Source organism: Rousettus aegyptiacus, unplaced genomic scaffold (assembly GCF_014176215.1).
Source record: "Rousettus aegyptiacus isolate mRouAeg1 unplaced genomic scaffold, mRouAeg1.p scaffold_m13_p_2, whole genome shotgun sequence".
NCBI classification, from domain to species: Eukaryota; Metazoa; Chordata; class Mammalia; order Chiroptera; family Pteropodidae; genus Rousettus; species Rousettus aegyptiacus.
Window position 1 is genome coordinate 173837469 of NW_023416295.1, and position 17775 is coordinate 173855243.

The 17775-nt window shown below is 52.2% G+C and overlaps 1 protein-coding gene and 1 long non-coding RNA gene across 9 annotated transcripts in view; one reads left to right on the forward strand and one right to left on the reverse strand.

The window, feature by feature from the left end:
- Positions 1 to 17775, reverse strand: part of EFCAB6 (EF-hand calcium binding domain 6) — a 173582-nt gene that overhangs the window by 129511 nt on the left and 26296 nt on the right. For 7 of the 8 annotated variants that reach the window (XM_016135757.2, XM_036237626.1, XM_036237627.1 and 4 more), the window contains one exon: positions 10981 to 11047. In XM_016135757.2, coding sequence (XP_015991243.2) covers positions 10981 to 11047 — 67 coding nt within the window. Of the gene's footprint in view, positions 1 to 4791; positions 4858 to 10980; positions 11048 to 17775 lie in introns of those variants that run through there. The other variant, XM_036237631.1, reaches the window with a different exon arrangement.
- LOC118613810 lies at positions 4423 to 7449 on the forward strand. The gene is made up of 3 exons (XR_004955913.1): positions 4423 to 4601; positions 4767 to 5157; positions 6163 to 7449. It is a non-coding gene; the product is annotated as an uncharacterized LOC118613810 (long non-coding RNA).

Consider the following 17775-nt stretch of genomic DNA (forward strand, 5'->3'; position numbering starts at 1 on the left):
CAGGATCCGCTGCCTTCCCTTGCGGCTGTCCCCGGCCCACGGCCCACTTCCGTCTGACCACTGGCTCCTGCCTTCCGTCCTGACGTCCTGGTGTATTTCTGCCTGGACCTGGTACCCAGCTCCCTCCCGACTCCGTCCGGCCTGTGCTCTCCAGGCGCTCCATCCCTACCCTTCAGGTCCCCGGTGCTCTAAGGTGGGAGTGGACGCAGCCAGCCGAATCCACAGGGAGAGGGAAAAACGGTGCGACTTGGCAGAGACGGGCCACTGCCTCTCGCTTCTTCCCTCCAAATCCAGCACGCCTCTCAGAAAAGAAGATGCATCTCCCCGTGACTGCCAGAGCCCGGGCCTGAGAAAGGGCGCTGTCCCGGCCCCGCTCGCCCCCTATGGGAGCCTGACTTCCTTTCCCGCATTCCAGGGGTGGCAGACTCTCGCCTGCTGCCTGTTTCAAATACCTGCAAGCTAACGTTAGTTTTTTGAATTTTTATACGGTTGGAAAAATCAAAAGAATGATATTTTGTGACATGTGAAAGTTATGCAAATTTCAAATTCCAGGATCCTAAGTAAATGTAACTGGCGCCCACTCACATCATTTATTTACATATTGCCTCTGACTACTTCCCCGCATGGGCAGAGTTGAGCACGTGGGCAGAACACCCGGCCCCCCAAAGATAAAAATGTTGACCGCCTTTACCGCAGTAGTCCACGACCCCTGTTGCACCCTCTCCCATGCACCCCCACGCGTGTGTCAGTGGGTGGTAAGTGTGGGGGACTTTATACACACATGCACGCGCACGCACACACACACGCAGAGGCAACAAGGACTCAGAAAGCCGGAAGAAGAGCGAGGTGCGACTTTAAAGACTCAGGCGCCAGGAAACGGGCCTCTTCGGAAGTCGCCCGAAGTCCCCTCGGCCCGGCCACCCTCCCTACCCCTGTGCCAGACTCAGTCCCAGCCCGTCACAGGCGGCCAGGCCCCGCAGTCTGGGGCGGAACAGTGCACGCCCAGCCATGGGCTCTGAAATGAGACTCTGAACCGCAGCTCCACGCCACTGGGCAGGTGACCGGGATCAGCAGCCTGACTCCTCTCAACTCAGTTTCCTCGCCTGTGAAGTGGGGTGCATGAGGTGCCGCAGCGGTGTGTGGGTGAGGCGGATGAGCTCGTGTGTGCAGGCGCCTCACGGGGAACATGTTTAGTGCGTGCTGACTGTGACCGAAGGCTGAGGACAGTAGGTGGCTGAGCCAGCACGGCGACCCCCGCCCCGGCAAACTCCTCGACCCCTTCGCTGCCCTGCTGCCCAGCCTAAGCTAACGTAAGCTCTGAGAAGGCAGAAGGCCTTGAGTGGGCGAGAGTCCAGGGCCAAGAACAGGGCCTAGATCAATGACTGATGAGTGGAGGAACAGATGTATGATGGGTGGAAGAGGGATGATGGAGGGGTGGAGGGACAGATGGATGGACAGATGGATGGATGGATAGATAGATGGATGGATGGACAGACAGACAGATGATGGGTAGATAGATGGATAGATGTATGGATGGACAGAGGAAAAGGTAAATGATGGGTGGGTGGGTGGATGGATAGATGGAGATGAATGGGAGATGAATCGCCCTGTGGGCGAGCAGCCTTGCCATGGGCCCAGGGGACGCCGCGGAGGGAGAGAGACCCTCCCTTTCCTCAGCCCTCATCACAGACCCAGCAAACTGGGAGGAAGGAAGCATCCCCCAAGCTGCAGGTCCCTGGGGCCAGAACGAGGGGCAGAGGAGCCCGCCGAGCTGGCTCTCACCTCGAGGCTTAAAACTAGCCTGCGCTGGCCTTGTCGATACTAAAGGTGACAAGAAAGCCTAAGGTATCCTTAAGGGACAAAGAAGGCAGATATGCTAGCGCCCGCCTGAGGTTGGTGCAAAGCGAAGAATCAAACCGCTTTGTGTCCGTACCCCACTGAGTTCCGATGCTTCAATAAATGCTGACAGTGGATGTTATTATTACTCTATAGTTCTTTGTTTAAAATTCTTTTTATAGCACGTTGAGCTGCAGGGGGGAAAGCTATGAACCCAAATAAATACGACCGCCCAGACTTCAGAGGCTCTGAGGGGAGACAGACCCGCGCCGCGGCGCTGGGGCCCGGCCCCGCCCCACGCGGGCCGCGAGCCGTCGCCCTCCGGGCCTGGCCCTGCCGTGGCCCTTCCCGGAGGAAGGCACAGCTCCTTCGTGCTCAGTGACTTAAACCCTCCGCGACTGTCGTCCTATTAGCTCCTGTCTAGCTGTTTCCCGTTCAGTTCCTCACCCAGAACCACCTTTTTCTCGCCCGGTTCCTGGCAGAAGGGGGTCGGCGCCGCACCCCACCCGCCTGCCTCCGGACCGGACCCCACGGGGAGGGGGCTGCCTGCGGCCCCTGGGTCTTGGCTCTGCGGCGCAGTGGAAGGGCTCGGCACCCGCGGCTGTCAGTCTGGCACCTTCCTGTCACCACGACTGAATCCATTTTAAATTTAAGGAGTAAATTTTTTTTTTTTTTTTAACGAAACCATGAAAAAGGAGTTCTCTGACAATAAACACATCAACGCTCATTTTCCTTATTATTCTACTTTTGGCTATTTCGTATAAAATCTTTAATTAAAGTTTCTCTTTGAAATTGTCATTATCGGCCCAGAAGAAAGCGAGGAGGAGAGAGAAGGAACAACACAGCTGTGCAGACGCGAAGCGCTATTCAGGGCTCAACGGCCTGGAACGGGGCGCGGCGCGCGCCCGCTCTGCTCCGAGTTCTGGCTCCACACTCTCAGCGGCTCAGTCTAACTCGTCACTTTACATCGACTCCATCTGTTTACACTCTGCGGAGTATTGGCTTCCTACCGTGAACGTTTCCTATTTACCAGCTGGTAGAGATGAGCCAAACCAGATAGGAAAAAATTAGGCTGCATTCACAGCCTCATAAATGCACACTTTCCGCGCGGGGACGTGTGGGAGGAGCGGGCGGGCGCGCATCCCTCACCTTTAACAAAGACGGCGCCCCCCCGCGCCCCCGGGGCGGTTCTTTGTCTTGGGGGGCTGGTGCTCCCCCCAGGGGCCGAGGACTGGTGGCTGCTTCTCGCGCGAGCGAACCCTGCCTTTACCAAACCTTGCACAGGCTTTCACATAAAGAGCCGTCGAAGTGAGACCTTTGAAAGCAGAGAACAGGGAGCTGCCTCACAAAGAGCTAAGCCGACCTAAAAGTCACGGCGGCTGTGACGGAGCACAGACCCGAACACCCAGCGTCGGGCTTCCTTGCAGCCGAGGGGAAGAGAAAAACTTGCTGCTACACGTATGCGCCACAGGCCGTGTGAGCCTTCCCCACGTTTGATTTTCACTTTTGAAACGTCTACCTGCAAGACATGGCTCGAAGACTTCAGGTAAGAAACTCTAGCTACCCATGGACCCTCTGACACAGCTATGAAAATGAGCCGCAAATCTACATGCCAAGGGACTTACAAGGGTGTCAGATGAAGAAACAGGTCCTGTCTCTCTCCCGTTTTCCTAATGCAGCCCATGCTCGTGGGACGGGCTCCACCCCGGACAGCACAGGCTTCGCTCACGGGGCAGAGCTGCCCACCGAGGGGGCGAGCCGGGCACCTCCTAGGAGCTCGGCCAGGGCAGGCGACGGGGCACTCCCGCGGTCCGAGCACAGGGGCCCCGCCCCCAGCTGCTCTCCCACACGTGTCCACTGCACTGCTGGCACCCGCCTGAGGCCCCCTTTCTCAGCCCACAGTCCCCTCGTCAGGCCTTCAGTGAGACCCCGCCCACCCTGCAGCGTGCCTTAGGGCTAATCCCCAAGTCACAGACACCCCTCTTGTCCTCCAGCCTCCCCTCCAAATGTGGTCTGTCCCGCCCTGCCCTGAGAGACAGAACTGGGCTCGGGACAGTCACAGGCTCGTCTCCCTGCTGCCCCAACATCTCCCCACTGACCCCGCTTCCAGACCGTGACCCCAAAAGCTACCCCGCATCTCACCCTCTGCCCACTCCACCCAGGCCGAGTCCCACTCCAACCCCGGCCTGAGAGGCCACTTCCCTGGCTGTCCCCGTGATGGGACACTTCCCCTGAGAAGCTTGTTTCTCCGTCCAGTAACCACCCGCTGGGCTCCTATCTGGCACTGAGCAGGAGAAGGCGCCCGCTCCCAGGGGACGCGTATCCTAGCGGTAAACACGCAAACAAGCAAGCAAAGCTCCCAGGATGCTCTGAGTGTTGAGGAAAACACAGTTGTCGACAGTGACTCAAACACCACCCTGGAGGGATCCCTCGCAGCGAGCGCCGTGAGCCAGGCAGCCGAAAGCCGCGGGCCTCCCAGGGGGGTCTCGAGGGCCCTGACTCATGTCTGGAACAGCTCATTCTGGGTGGCGGATGCAACACAGAGCATAAGGAGCGAGGGGGAGCAGGAAAAGCAGTCCGGGGGTTGACCGAGCAAAGGGCGGGGGCAGCGATGGGGGTGGGACGGAGAGAGGAGGGTGGGCTCAGGACGGACCTCCAGACACAGCAGACAGGACTGGCTGGCGGCCGGACGTGGGAGAGGGGCCAGGCCGGGACATGGCTATGAAGGCTGGTCCTAGGCGTCTGCTGGAACAGCTCAGTGAAGGGTAAAGCCACTTACCAAAGTGGGGGCAGTAGGGGGATCAAGGGAAGAAAGCTTCTCGGGGGTGGGGGTGAGGAGGAGAGTCAGAGTTGATTTGCCTGTGGACAACGATGCGGCCAGAGCCTCAGACGGAGGCAACGCACCGCCCTCTCTCCCCGCCCCTCTGCAGCTCAGAACCGCGACCGGCCACGCACCATGACCGCACCATGACCGGCCACGCACCACCGCACCACCGTCTGCCCTTCCGCAGGAGACTCCATGCGGCCTCTCTCCTCGAAATGCAAACTCCTGACGATCCGAGTCACTCCCGGCACTGTGGCGAGGTTGCCCCACAGTTATTCTCACGTAGACTCTCTCGACACCGCGATCACTCTGCAAGTTCCCCCGTTTCACGCTGAGGGGCCAGTCTGCAAAGGCAGCGAGAGCTCAGGGCCACGTGGCTGTGTGTGTGGCACACTGAGCTAGGGAAGCCCACGTGCTCCAGCCCGCTTCCCCTGCACCCCGCCGTGTTAAACATTTACCCCCACAATCTTGTTTGCACTACTGATTTGCCACATACGGTAAGATGCTATTATTATTTTTTAAATAAACTTAGTCTGAAATAATTACAAATCCTCATATAACAAAATCTTTGCTTTAGTTTCCCAATAAAGTCTTTAGTAAATTAATAATAGAGCAACCGAAAATAGGTCCTGGGGTAGAAGTGTTTTCAATATAATTTTTTTTTAAATGGCAACTGATTATTTTGTTATGTGAAATTCTCTAGATCAAAATGTAGGCGCTGTTCTTCATTTAGTCGCACGCAGACACGAGCGTAAGAGCTGTGACATTATTAATCACTATATTCAGTTATGATTGATAGGCTTTTCTGCGGGGAGGAAAAAGTGCCTCAGATGCAATCTGTCCCAACAGCTCTGCGATATGCTAATATTTTCTTCAGATGAAAGAGAAGATGTGTTCAAATACCTGCTATAATAGGCAATTAATACCAAGAGTACCAAGGTAGACCTGATAAAAGTGAGACTAGGAGAGTACTGCCAATTAACCGAACGCTGGTGTGTTGTAGTAAATGGCCTCATTTTGAGTTTGACACAGTCGTCTCATTAGGCAAACAGCCTGCATTCCAGCACGTTCGCTCACGCTGACGCGGTGTTACAACATGAAGGTGTGTTTATGAGATGGTTGTGATTCTGGCAACTGCTTCTTTATTCCTCAAGCCATCATTTTTTAAATTTCATTTTTGATGAAAATTTGCCTATATAAGAAAATTAATCTACCCATCACTGTGTCTCCTCTCTGTGGATGTTACAGACTAAGTGAGCAGCTAGTGCCTTTAATCATTTACTAATAGACTCTTGAAAGACCAAGGCTACATCTACAATCTCCGAGGCGCCTGGGTTGTCCCATAAGCCTTGTGTCAGTCACTCGGTGTCCAACAGACACACTCATCACGGCCGACCGCGTAGACCAGATGCTCTGACGTCACGGGCGCCCAGGTTTACAGAGTGGTGACGGGCAGGAGAGCAAACAGCCTGGGGCTTAGGATGTTTTTTTCTTTTTTTCAGTGTCTTTAACTGTATCCTACATCCCTGCATTCTTGTCTTAAGAAGGAGGGGAGGGGGCTCAGCGTTCCTGAACGCTCGCTGTGTCCCTACACTGCGTCCTTACGTGGGCCGGAACGGCTTCCTGCGTCTCTGGACTCCCTGGACACGGGCACAGTGAGCGTTCGCCCCACCTCGGGTGGCAAGACGAGACGTGCTTCCTCTGCCGGCCCCCTCCTTCACCTCCACCTTACCCTCGCGTGCGGAGTTGCAAAGGTAAAACCGTAAAAAGACCAAAATTTAGTGAGCTGGCAACGCACTGAGGCTTTGCTTTAGTCCTTTGTATCTGGGCAGAACGTGAGGACCTGAGCCTGAGGCCTGGATGCGGCCACCGCTGCAGGTTGGAGCTGGGGCCCTGGGGGCAGGCGGCGGGTGTGGAGACGGAGGGGCTGGGAAGAAGCGTGAGGGCAGGATGCCAGGCGGAGATGAGGAGAGAAAACTCCCAAATGTCCCTCTGGAGCAGGCGCTGCCTGGACCGAAAGATGACTCCGGCCGGAGCGAAGGGCGATGGTGAACAGCCTTCTCTGTCACGGAGCGGGCCCCTTACAGACACAACAGAGTCACCCGCGCTGACCGCAAAGGAAGTGTGGGCGCCCTTCCTGAGAGGCCCTCCGAGAGGCAGGGCGGCCGAGGGCTTAAGGGCCAGGACCCTGAAGCCGAGCCACCAAGACAGCGTTGCGGCTATGTGCCCTCCGCCGCACTGCTGAGCCTCTGTCCTAGACCCCCTCCACCGACATGCAATGCCAGCGGCACCTGCCTCGTGGGCGTCCCCGGAGCCGCATGACGTGACACAGGAGGGCACCGAGGACAGCTCCTGGTGCGCGCCCCTTCGGCCCCATTACTATGACCAGAGCTGGCAGAACCCAGTGACCTACTGTGCTGACCAGAGGACACTTGAGTTTGTTGGCTCTGGGCCTGCTCGCCCTCCTGACTCCTTCCTGGGTGAGACGAGAAGTTTCTCCTGTTTCTCACAGGGTACTGTTCGGTTGCTCATGGGCGCCATTACGCCAGCGGGAAGGTAGCTCAATACCTAAGATGGCTGATGGCCCACGACCAAAGTTACAGCAAAGGCTTCCCGGGCGGCGAGACCAGCCAAACGGGAAAGTCCTCGCCCTGTAACCCCACCGACATCCTGGGCCGAAACCTTTAAAAACTGCGCCTATACCCCAGACACGGGCGACTTCTCTGGCCCCTTTCCTCGGGACCAGAGAACCTCGCCCACGGACCCCAATAAAGCCTGTTGCATACTTCGCTTTGGCTCAATTTCACCCTCACTCTCGTCTCCTCCAGCCGATCAGGTACAACGACTGAAGGCCTTGGTGGCTCACGGGGTGCCAGCTGGTGGCAGGTACAGCCAACCACAGGAAGGGGTTCGGTCGTGCCTGACAAGGAGGTACAGCCTCACTGGTGAGGGAAGGGACCGCCATGCACTGAGTATCGTTGTATGCCAAGGGCTTCACTTACGTTACTCTCATGCAGCCTTGTAGCCACCCTGATAGGCGACTTCCGTGGTCTCCACTTCAGAGACAAGGAAGCGCAGGGCACTGAGAGAGACGCCTGTCCAAGACCACCTGTAGGAAGCCGCAGAGGCTGGATTTCAGGCCAGTGTGCCTGACGCCCACCAAACCTCTCTGCCTCCTAGGAGACCACGAGCAAAGGGCTTGAGGACCAGCGAACCCGAGAACCAGTCAAGGAGATGCCCAGGCAAAGGCACAGAGGAGGAGGGGCCGAGAGGGGGAGGGCAAGTGAGGTGTGCGCAGGGCCCAGGGCGCCCGCCGAGCGGAGCCTGAGTGCAGATCACACCGGGAGCCAGGACCCTGGGGAGCCTGAGGTCGACGCCCTGAGGCCTGCCCTGAGGCCTCCCGCCCCCGGGCTTACGGAGCTGCCTCTTCCGCAAACACAGGGCCCCATGGGATCAGACAGCAGCCCCTGCATGTGAGGCGGGATTGCAAACACCAAAAGACGGAGAGACAGGACCTGGAGACCGTCTGGTCTCCCCTTGACTGCTGGAGACAAGGAGACTCGGAGAGCCGGAGGGCTCGATCGGGTAATGAGCGCGAGCACGAATGCACGTTGGAGGTCTAAGTGCCCGTGAGGAAGGCAGAGGCTGAGGAAGCAGCGATCGGACCCGGCTCACTGCGGAAGGAAACGGTTAGGGAAAACGAGCACCGGGGTCCGGTCGGTGTGGGGCTCCAGCTGCGAGTTACTGGTTGCTTTAGGAATGAGAGGACACCTGTCCGTCCAGCAAAGTCTGGCTCCCGGAACTCAGGGACACTTGCATGCATTCTGGGCTCTAGGAAGCCGTGTGGACTTACACTTAAAACAAAGCACTTCGCATGCTTTCATCCCCAGACCGCAGCGACCACCCCGCAACGACCGCGTGTGTCTGAGGGCCCCCCGCCAATGACCGCCAGCTATTCTGCCTCCGCGCTCCGCGTGGACCACGTGCAGGACTAGGGTCTTGCTGCACCCTGCGAACGGCCAAGGGGCAGACCTGGTTTCTCCGGCCCGTCCTGGGGCGGGAAGGAAGGGGGCAGACGTGGCTGCGTGCCTACCTGCACGGAAAGGAAGCCGCAGGAGGAATCGGACAGCGGCTGGCGGCCAGGCGCTCTGTGATGCTCTTAAGCACACGGCAGCCCTTCGAGTTGGGTCATCATCCCCACCAACAGCTGAGGAAACGCAATGACGAGGACTTGCCCGAGGCCACCTGGCTGGTAAATGGCAGAGCCCCAAGGCAGAAACCCACACCCGACTGGGTCCCAAGGTCGGTCTCGCCCCTCCTTACCGGCCTGCCCGGGCTGCCCTGGGATGCCGGGTCATCTTAGTCCCCCGCTCCTCGGACTTTCACTGTCACCTCTGCGCCCTCACCGGGAGCCGCGTTGGTTGAACCTCACTCTTCATCGGCGAGAGGGCTGCTCCCAGCGGCAGGAGAAGAGGTTGGGGCTGGGGTAAAAGGGGCTCAGGGAGAGGAGGGCTGTTGGTGGAGCTCCGTTCAGCTTTCCTCGACGGAGCCTCGTTTTCCGGGATTCCCGGCCCTGGCGTGTGCCCTGCACGCCACGCTAAGTGTCATGTTGCATTACGAGTTCGTAACGGTATTTATGTTGATTCATAAACCGCTGACTTGTCCAGGAGAGTTTCATGGTTAACACATTGTGAAGAGACAAATCAAGGACATATACCATTGATACTATCGATCCTGTTACGTATGTCATACATATATAAGAATATCTTAATTCTTGTTCGTAGAAACTATAAAGACTTTGCAGGAGTGGGAAATGAGACGGCGCAGAACACTGGCGGAAGGAGAACCGCCCACTGGCGCCTTCTTTTTCATCTGGCTTCTTGGAAATATACCGTTACCAGCCACGACGGCTGCTGCCTGTCGCCTCACGTTATTTTTATCCGTGTGTTCACCATAGTCTGCTTTCCCTTCCGCTTCAATCCGGGACCCCCTCTCCACAGACTGACGCGCCGCATCTCTGAGGCCTGGTCAGAATGCTGAAATCTGTGCCACGCCGTCTTTTGACCAACATCGCCCATTTGGTATGCTTCATTTTCCCCGGATTTCCACATCTCATTTGTCGCTAGAGAAAATATTGTGACTGGGATTTTCCCTTCCACCCATCTCATGGCAGGGTCCTGACCCACATGCCCAAGTCGCTGCACAACGGTCAGAGATCTTTCAAGAACCGAGCTTGAGAACCGAGCTGCTCGCTACTTCGGACTCATGTCTTACACATGGATGAAGCATCTGTAACACCAGGTCTTCGAAACATGGCTTCTGTGTTTCCTTCCCTACAATGTAATCCTCAGTATTTTCCTAGCACAGGACTCACGATGCTCCGATGCTCCGAGCTGTACAGCCCAGAGCCCCTGTTACGTATTTCTGACACAGTAACAAATGGACCACAATAGAAGAAGCAAATAATTATACCAGGTTCCCACTGACATAAACCGCAGTGATACTAGATTGCTAGGAGCACATAATGCTAAAACATTAGCACACGAAGACGGACGTTCTGGTGTTCATGGCGTCAGCCAGGAAAATTCAGACAAACATTTTGTGGATTTCTGGCTATTTTTGATTTCCAAATGTATGAAAATCTCAGAAGAGTTCAAAAAGGAAAGAAAATTTGTCACATTTCAAACCAACATATTGAATCAAATAAATTAAACCATGATTCTCAAACTGCTCATGTAACTGACAGGTTCAAATGCATTTTAAAAAGGGGTCTGATTCCAACCCCCGAATGCCATAAACATGTCCTCCCCCCGGAGCGGCGTGCTGGGACATGCGACCGCCATCAGCGAACGGGAACAAAGCCGCACGCTCCCTACCGAAGCGCGCGCTGTGGCCCTCACCGCTCTGTGACTCCGCACTCGGCACCCACCCCTCTGAGTCTCCCTGGGTGTTTGGCCCGTGCTGCGCTTGACTGGCATTTACTGCTGAAAAGCAGTCGTTTTCTCTTTCTAAAGAAAACCTTGCTTCTGTCTCAGACAAAAACAGAAAGATAAGCCCTACTAATAGCGATCTCAATTAATACAAAAGGAATTCAAATCCCAGGGCTTCTGTTGGCGTCACCAGGAGCTGCCCCCTGAGGCGTCCAAGCCATCTGCGGGTGGGCCCCACGCGGGCTTGTGGTGAGAACTGTTCAGTCAGGCGACTCTGACACAGAACAGACGACGAGACGCGGCCCACTTCACATCGCCTGCCTCTGCCCACGGCTACTTCTGACGAGGGGAGGGGGGAAACTTGTTTGTTTTTTTAAAGATCTCTGTTACCTTTTCTCCTATTTGGATTTCAAGTTCTTTCAACGTCCGACAGCGATTCGTTTCATTTCCACTGACCCTTAATAACAAAAATAAAAACTTCTTGTTAAAATGTTTTAACCAAAAAATGTTTATATTAGGACATGCAGCAATTAAGATTATACAGATTCTGAAATCATGTACTTGAAATGCAAGGTATTTCTTGTGCACTATTGTCTGCCAGAAGCGCGAGCTTGGGCCAGTTACTTAGCTTCCAGCTGCCCAGCTTGCTCATCCGAAAAAATGAAATAGGGTATTTCCTCCCCCTGGGGTAGGGCGGGACCGAGTAAAGAGGGCCGCTGCTCTGAGCATGGCCATGGCCAGGCCGCACCTCGGGTGATGCTCCGACCGCCCCGGGGGCTAGGGGCCACCATCGCCCCGGCCCGGGGGTAGTGGAGGCGCCCAGCCCAGACCCCAGCGGTCTGGCTTCAGAGCCCGGCCCTCGCCACTCTGCTGCCGCCCTTCGTCCTGACCTCTGCGGGCTCCCAGGCCACTCAGGCACACTGTCAGGCACTTGTAAAGGACTTTATGGCCGTCATGTGTCTATACCATTACACCATTCCTTGGCCCCACCGGCTTTTTTATTAACTATTTCTGACTTCGCATTATCCACACACCCATAAAGCACTCCGAGCCCCTCCTGGGAACAAGCCTGCCGGGAGGGAGGAGGGTGTCTGCTCCTCGGGCACAGCGCTCATCCGGCAGCTCCGCCCGGGCCCGGGCCACAGCCATGCCCAGGACACTGTTCCCAGTCTTGAAAAGGCTTAAGGCTAGTGACAGTGACAGCCGGGAAATAAGCAAACAAGAAATGTGGGCCCAAGTACTAGCAGGTGCCCTGAGAAAACGAAGGTGGGTGGGGGAGAGGCTGGAGACAGGTAGTGGTCATCTGGACAGAGGCTGAGGGGCCAGGGGCTGTTCGTTTGGAGAGCGCTCCAGGCAAAGCTGAGGGGCCTCGCAGCGGCATGAAGCCCAGAGCAGGCAGGAGCTGGCACACCCCAGGGGTGCTACTGTGGGAGGTCGGGGTGCCCAGAGCCCCGCGTGCAGCCGGAGGAACACGGGTGAGTCCCGAGTGGAGGCTGACGCCTGTAGGCAGTGAGAAAGCATCCAGATGTCACACGGGGGTGAAGGGAAGCCCGGGGTGTTTCACACAGGACCGAACTTCATTTTACAGAGGAGGAAACTGAGGCTCGGAGAGGCTAACTGCCACGCCCAAGGTGAAGTTGGTGCCTTGCCAGGAATCTGGTCTTCGGATTCTCTGTTAAGTGTATTATTTTAATATTGTTTTAATTGTGTATTAAATAGAAAACACAATTTGCGACACATGTTTAAAATTTAAAGGATAAAAATCATGCAAAGGCCTGTGCACCCCGCCATCAGCTGGAGAAGTGGGGCAGCATCTGGGCCAGGGGAGCCCCGCGCCCCCCATCTCACCCGCCTCCCCAGAGGGTCAAGGTCGTCAGCCTGCAGGCGCACGCGGCGGCTCCACCCCCCCTCTGCCCAGCCCCGTGGCAACCCGCTTCCCTCAGCGTCTTCCCAAATCTGCACCCTGCACCCCAAACCCCACCTCCGTGCCCGCTTCGGAACCAGTCTGTCATCCCACATTAGTGACCCCAGCTTCCCTTAGTACTTATTGGAACGCTTCGTCTTCTTAGGTCCTATCACATTTATCCATTCCATAAACATGTAATTCAGTTTTTCTCTTAATCAATTTTCCTATTCGTTATCTAGTCTTGGTTTTTAAGTGGAACATTTGTGATAACTACTGACACATTTAGGATTTCTATCCGCCCTGCCCATTCTGCTCCTTCTGGCCTTCCTGTGGGGCGACCCCATTTTTATCATTCCGCTTGTCTGCCTCTGTCAGTTTGGGAGTCATTCGCTCCATTTTTAACCTCGTTCGTGGCTGCATACTTTTCCAAAGCCTAAGTTAGTTGAAACTTTTATCTTCCTACTGGACAATCTAGCAACTCTGGGCCGTGTAATTCCAGTCCCTCCTCTCGATTTGAATATCACCTCCCTCAGGCATTTTCATCACATCCTCCGTTTGGAACAGTCACCGGTGTGGCCCGCAGCCCTCAGTGCTTCCTCCGCCGGCGGGGACCGGCGTCCCCAAGGCCGCGCCACCGCCGTCCGGGCTCTTCACTCCTCCTCGCATCCTCTCAAGCCCTCCATCTGGGATCGCCCCCTCCTCCTGGACCGTAACCTAGTTTCAGAATGTCTTTATTTCAATATTGAAAATACTGAAAGATCATTTTCTGGGCACGCAGTTCTAGGATAGCAGTGATCTCCTTCCAGTGCCTCACAGCTACTAATCCACTCTTTCCTCCTGGCTTCTGCTGTCACTGTTCGGAAGTCACTTTTTTTTTTTTTTAATGCCAGTTTATTCTTTTTTTCATACTATATATATATAGTATCTTTTAGCATTTATTTTGCCCCCCCCCCTCTGGTAACCACCAGTCCATTGTCCATGTCCATGAGTCTCTGTTTGTCCTGTTGATTTGTTGCTTTTAGGTTTATATCCCACGTATGTGATATGTGATTTTCGACCTTTTCTATACGGCTCATTTCGCTTAGCATGATTATCTTGAGGCCCATCCATGTCGCAAATGGCAGCATTTCATCTCTTCTTATGGCCGAGTCACATTCCATTGTCTGTGTGTACCACGGCGTCTGTAGCCAATCGTCTATCCCAAGTCACTTTTGTCTAAATGTTACCCTTCGGCTGCTTTTAAGATCTCGTTGTCTTTGGGGTTCTGCCCCCACCGCTGTTGTTAATCCTGCTTGAGATTTGGCTTCTCCAATCCACGGGGTAAACCGTTGGTACATTCTGGAAAACCCGCAGCCATTGTTTCCTTGCCTGTTACCCGCAGGTCCATCTCTCATTCCTCTCTTTACTGTATTCCAAGTCCATGTTCTATGTCTCTGTGCTGCTCTGACCAATTTTTTCTGACTGACCTTCCAGTTCACTTACTTCTTCAGCTGTGTCTAATATGCTTATTAACTTCATTGAGCTTTAAGTTTGTTATTATGAAATTTAACACTACACAGTTTAATTATAATTAAGACAAACGCCTCTTTAACGATTACCCAAGAACTAAAGCCTGGCACAGAAAGGCCCCCGTTTGGTCTGTCCCTCTCCAACCACGGGGTTCTCTCTCCTCCTGGAATTAACCTGAGTACCGAAGGTATCATTTCCTTTTATTTGGTTGCAATTTTTGCCACCTCGGTATATATCCTTAAAAAATACAGGTCGGCTTATCCTTTTTTAATTTACATGAATAGATGCATTCTTTTGTTTCTTGCTCCTTCACTCAGTACTATGTCTATGAAATTCACTCAAGTTTCTGACTATCGTGTCATTTATTGGTTTTTCTACAGTGTGCCAAACACTGTCCTAGGGGCTTGGGACACATTAATAATCAGAACAGATACAGCCCTCGTGGTACGCACACTCTAGATTGACTATTAACCTAGAGGGTGTGGGAGGGGTGAGCTGCAGGGGAAGGCGCCGCAGAAGAGGAAACGGCCTGTCGAAGACCCTAAGACAGGGACAGCTAGAAGGTCAGTGGGTTCGCAGCACAGTGAACGAGGAGGACCGCAGCAGAAGCACCCGTCGGGGAGGACGGCCGGGCCACAGAGGCCCTGCGGATCCACCTGGGATTGCTTGCCTTCTACCTTTGGAGTCTCTTTTAGAATTTCCTTTTGTCAAGATCTCTAGGACACGAACAAAAAGCTCTGTTTTTGTGTGAAAATGTCTTTTTTATTTCACCCTCAGTTTTTATTTTTTGGAAATGTTGCTTGCTGATTTAATCATGTCTTTCATCTTCAGAAATTTGAATTAAGCTGTCCAAATTGAATTGACTTTCAGAGGCATACAAATTCAAGATGAAATGCAGAGTTCCTTTTCTGGAGTTTCTTTAGCAGCTTGTTTCTTTATAGCAAATGATCTCTTTCCTTTCCAAATCCTGCTTCTCTTGGTCGAAAGCCTTCTTTCTTCCTTTCTTCTTTACCAGAGTCTACCTGCTAGAACCAGCTTCACATCTGCTCTGTTAACTAAAGCCCAAAGGCCAATATATGGTCCTTGTGAATGAATTTAACCTCAATATAATTCTCAGGCTCCTCAGTAAGCTCTTCACAACTCTGTGGTGAGTCATCTTGTGTGATGCTCAAAAAGCTTTTAAAAACTTCGACTAAAATGTTTTGATTGTTTTATATATGGAAGGTTGTAGTTATTTTTTAGGGAGGTAGCCTGGAGCCAAGTGCCATATGGATTATTTAATATGCAGAAGACACTCAGTCTATATGCAGAAATGTCCTATGTGTCCATCAGAAGCAAAAACGTTCAATTTACTCATTTTAAATAGAAAAATTCCTTGGATGTTTGAAGGGTTGATGATGATACTACCGTTACTATAGATGGTGTGAGGTCTTCTATGCTAGATACAAAAATAGTTGCACATTTTGTCCTTACCAGCTTTCATACACTCAGAGGCACAGACTTTTGGATATCATTCCAAGTCTTCAATGTCTTTAGAAGCAAAACGTCCTCTTTAACTCCATGCTGCTCTCGACTTAATCGACCACTGTAGGGCATTCGGGAACTGCCTCTATGGTGCCTTTTAAGACCGTTCTAGTAAAGCTCAGATGTCCAGGCCAGAACAGGTGGTATAACACGTCTGTGTTGTGTTCACTCTGTGTCGTCAAAGGCAGCAAGTTCTGGCTGACAGAAAACGTGACCTCTCAAACCACATGTCCAGATGGGAAGTGCTATGACCAGAATAATAAGTCCCGCCACCACACATCCGGGGAACTCGGGCTGCAACTCAGTCAACATCCTAAGATTTAGTCCAAGTCCAATGACCTGATAATTCGGTGAGTACAAAGGCGGCCTGTTATTCTTAGATGAGATAGTGTGAAGTATACGAAACCCAGTTGAAAGGTAAACCTGAACGCCACAAACGACGCCGCCAGCTGTTTGTCCCTTTTCCAAATACTCTGTTATCGATATCCACATACTATGGCAAGAAGAGGAGAGGGATTCCCAGAGGAAAAGCTCTGATTCTTATTCTTACAAATAGAGTATAGAATTGCAAGGTGGCAAATATTTTATTTCAGCATACTGAAGAGATAGTTCCACTATCTTATACCTTTCACTGTCACTGTTCGGGCATCACTGTCAGTCTGATCGTCACTCCTCTGACGTCGATTCTGTCCTCCTCCTCGCTGTCTTTAAGTTTCTCTTCAATCTCGATGTCCTGTAGTTTCACTGTGATACGTCCAGATGTGCATTTCTTTTTATTATCTGGCTTGAGAGTCTCAGTCATTATCTTTTCGAATATTGTCTCTGCCCTGCTCTTTCTCTGACACATCTGGAAATCCAACGAGAAGTATGTTAGGCCTTTTCTTTCCATCTTCCATGTCTTATTCCTGTCCTCCATGTTTTGTATCTCTCTGTCTTTCTGTGCTGCGCTCTGGATACTTTCTTCAGATTTATGTTCCACTCCACAAATGCTCTTTTCAGCTGTGTTTAATCCACTATTTTCACCCATCCAATGACAATTATTATATCTGTCAGTACCAGAAATTTCATTTTTTGCTCTTCGAATCTTTATTATTATTGCCTCTTGTTTTGTATCCGTATGTTGAATCCATTCTTTCCTTTCTTTAAGCATATTAAAATACTACTTTTTGATTCTGCACCTGATAGTTTCAATATTCTACTGGATATTGTTTCTATTGGTTTGCAGTCCTCACTGTTTGTCTCTTTATATGCTTTCAAGAATTTTGTGGTCTAGTGTTACTTGGTACTTTATCCATGGACATTCTTTAAGGGCTAGGTTGAAGATGTATTCCTTATGGAAGGGCATACCCAGTCCAAGACCAGTTTTAAGTAAATTCCTAGCCTGAGACTTTTCAAACCACACAAGTAGCATCATTTCAGGCACAGACTTACATGAAAATCAAGGCTATTCACCCAACGCCTTTGTTAAAACGGGGAGGTTTCCTCGTTGCGCCTTCTGTGGTGCAGGTCTGTGTTTGTAATTGATCCTCACTGAGGGCAGAGCTGTCCCAACGTTGTATATATTGGTCTTCTGTTAGGTTTCTCCACCTCGGGCAGACCCTCTAGGCTTTGTTTCTTATCCCCTTCACTCCAAATAGCCAACAAAACTGACACACAAATTCACCAGGATTTGGTCAATGCCCTCAAGACAATAGCTGGCTTTTTAGAATGCTCACTTTTTTGAATTCCAATTTTCCCCTCATTTTTAGCCTCTGGGGATTAGCTACTTTCTTACCAGCTCAGTAATATATTAAAATATTTTACCTTTTAACCAGCATTTTAGTTTTCAGTAGAAGTACTGTTTATAGATATACCCTACTATGCTACTAAAAAGAGAAATCTCCATTCACTATAATGCATCATCTCAAACAATAAAGAGAATTTAGCTTCAAATTTAGAAACTTTTCAAAATTAGTATAAAAATATAGCTTTTTATGTTTCAGGAAGTAACTTATGATCCTTTTCTTCTAAAATTATTAGACCAATGTTTCACAAATAACACACACACACACACACACACCCCACACAAACTCCACAACTCTCCGGCTTTCAGTTTTTCTCGTTGTTTAGCTTTTTCAACAAAGAATATCAAATGAGGTTACTGCCCGCCCACCCAAAAACCTTACCCTGCATATGGTGATGTTTAGGTTAAGACACGAGTGTGCAGTCTAGAGAACGAGCCACTCTTTTGAATGAGCCTGGACATA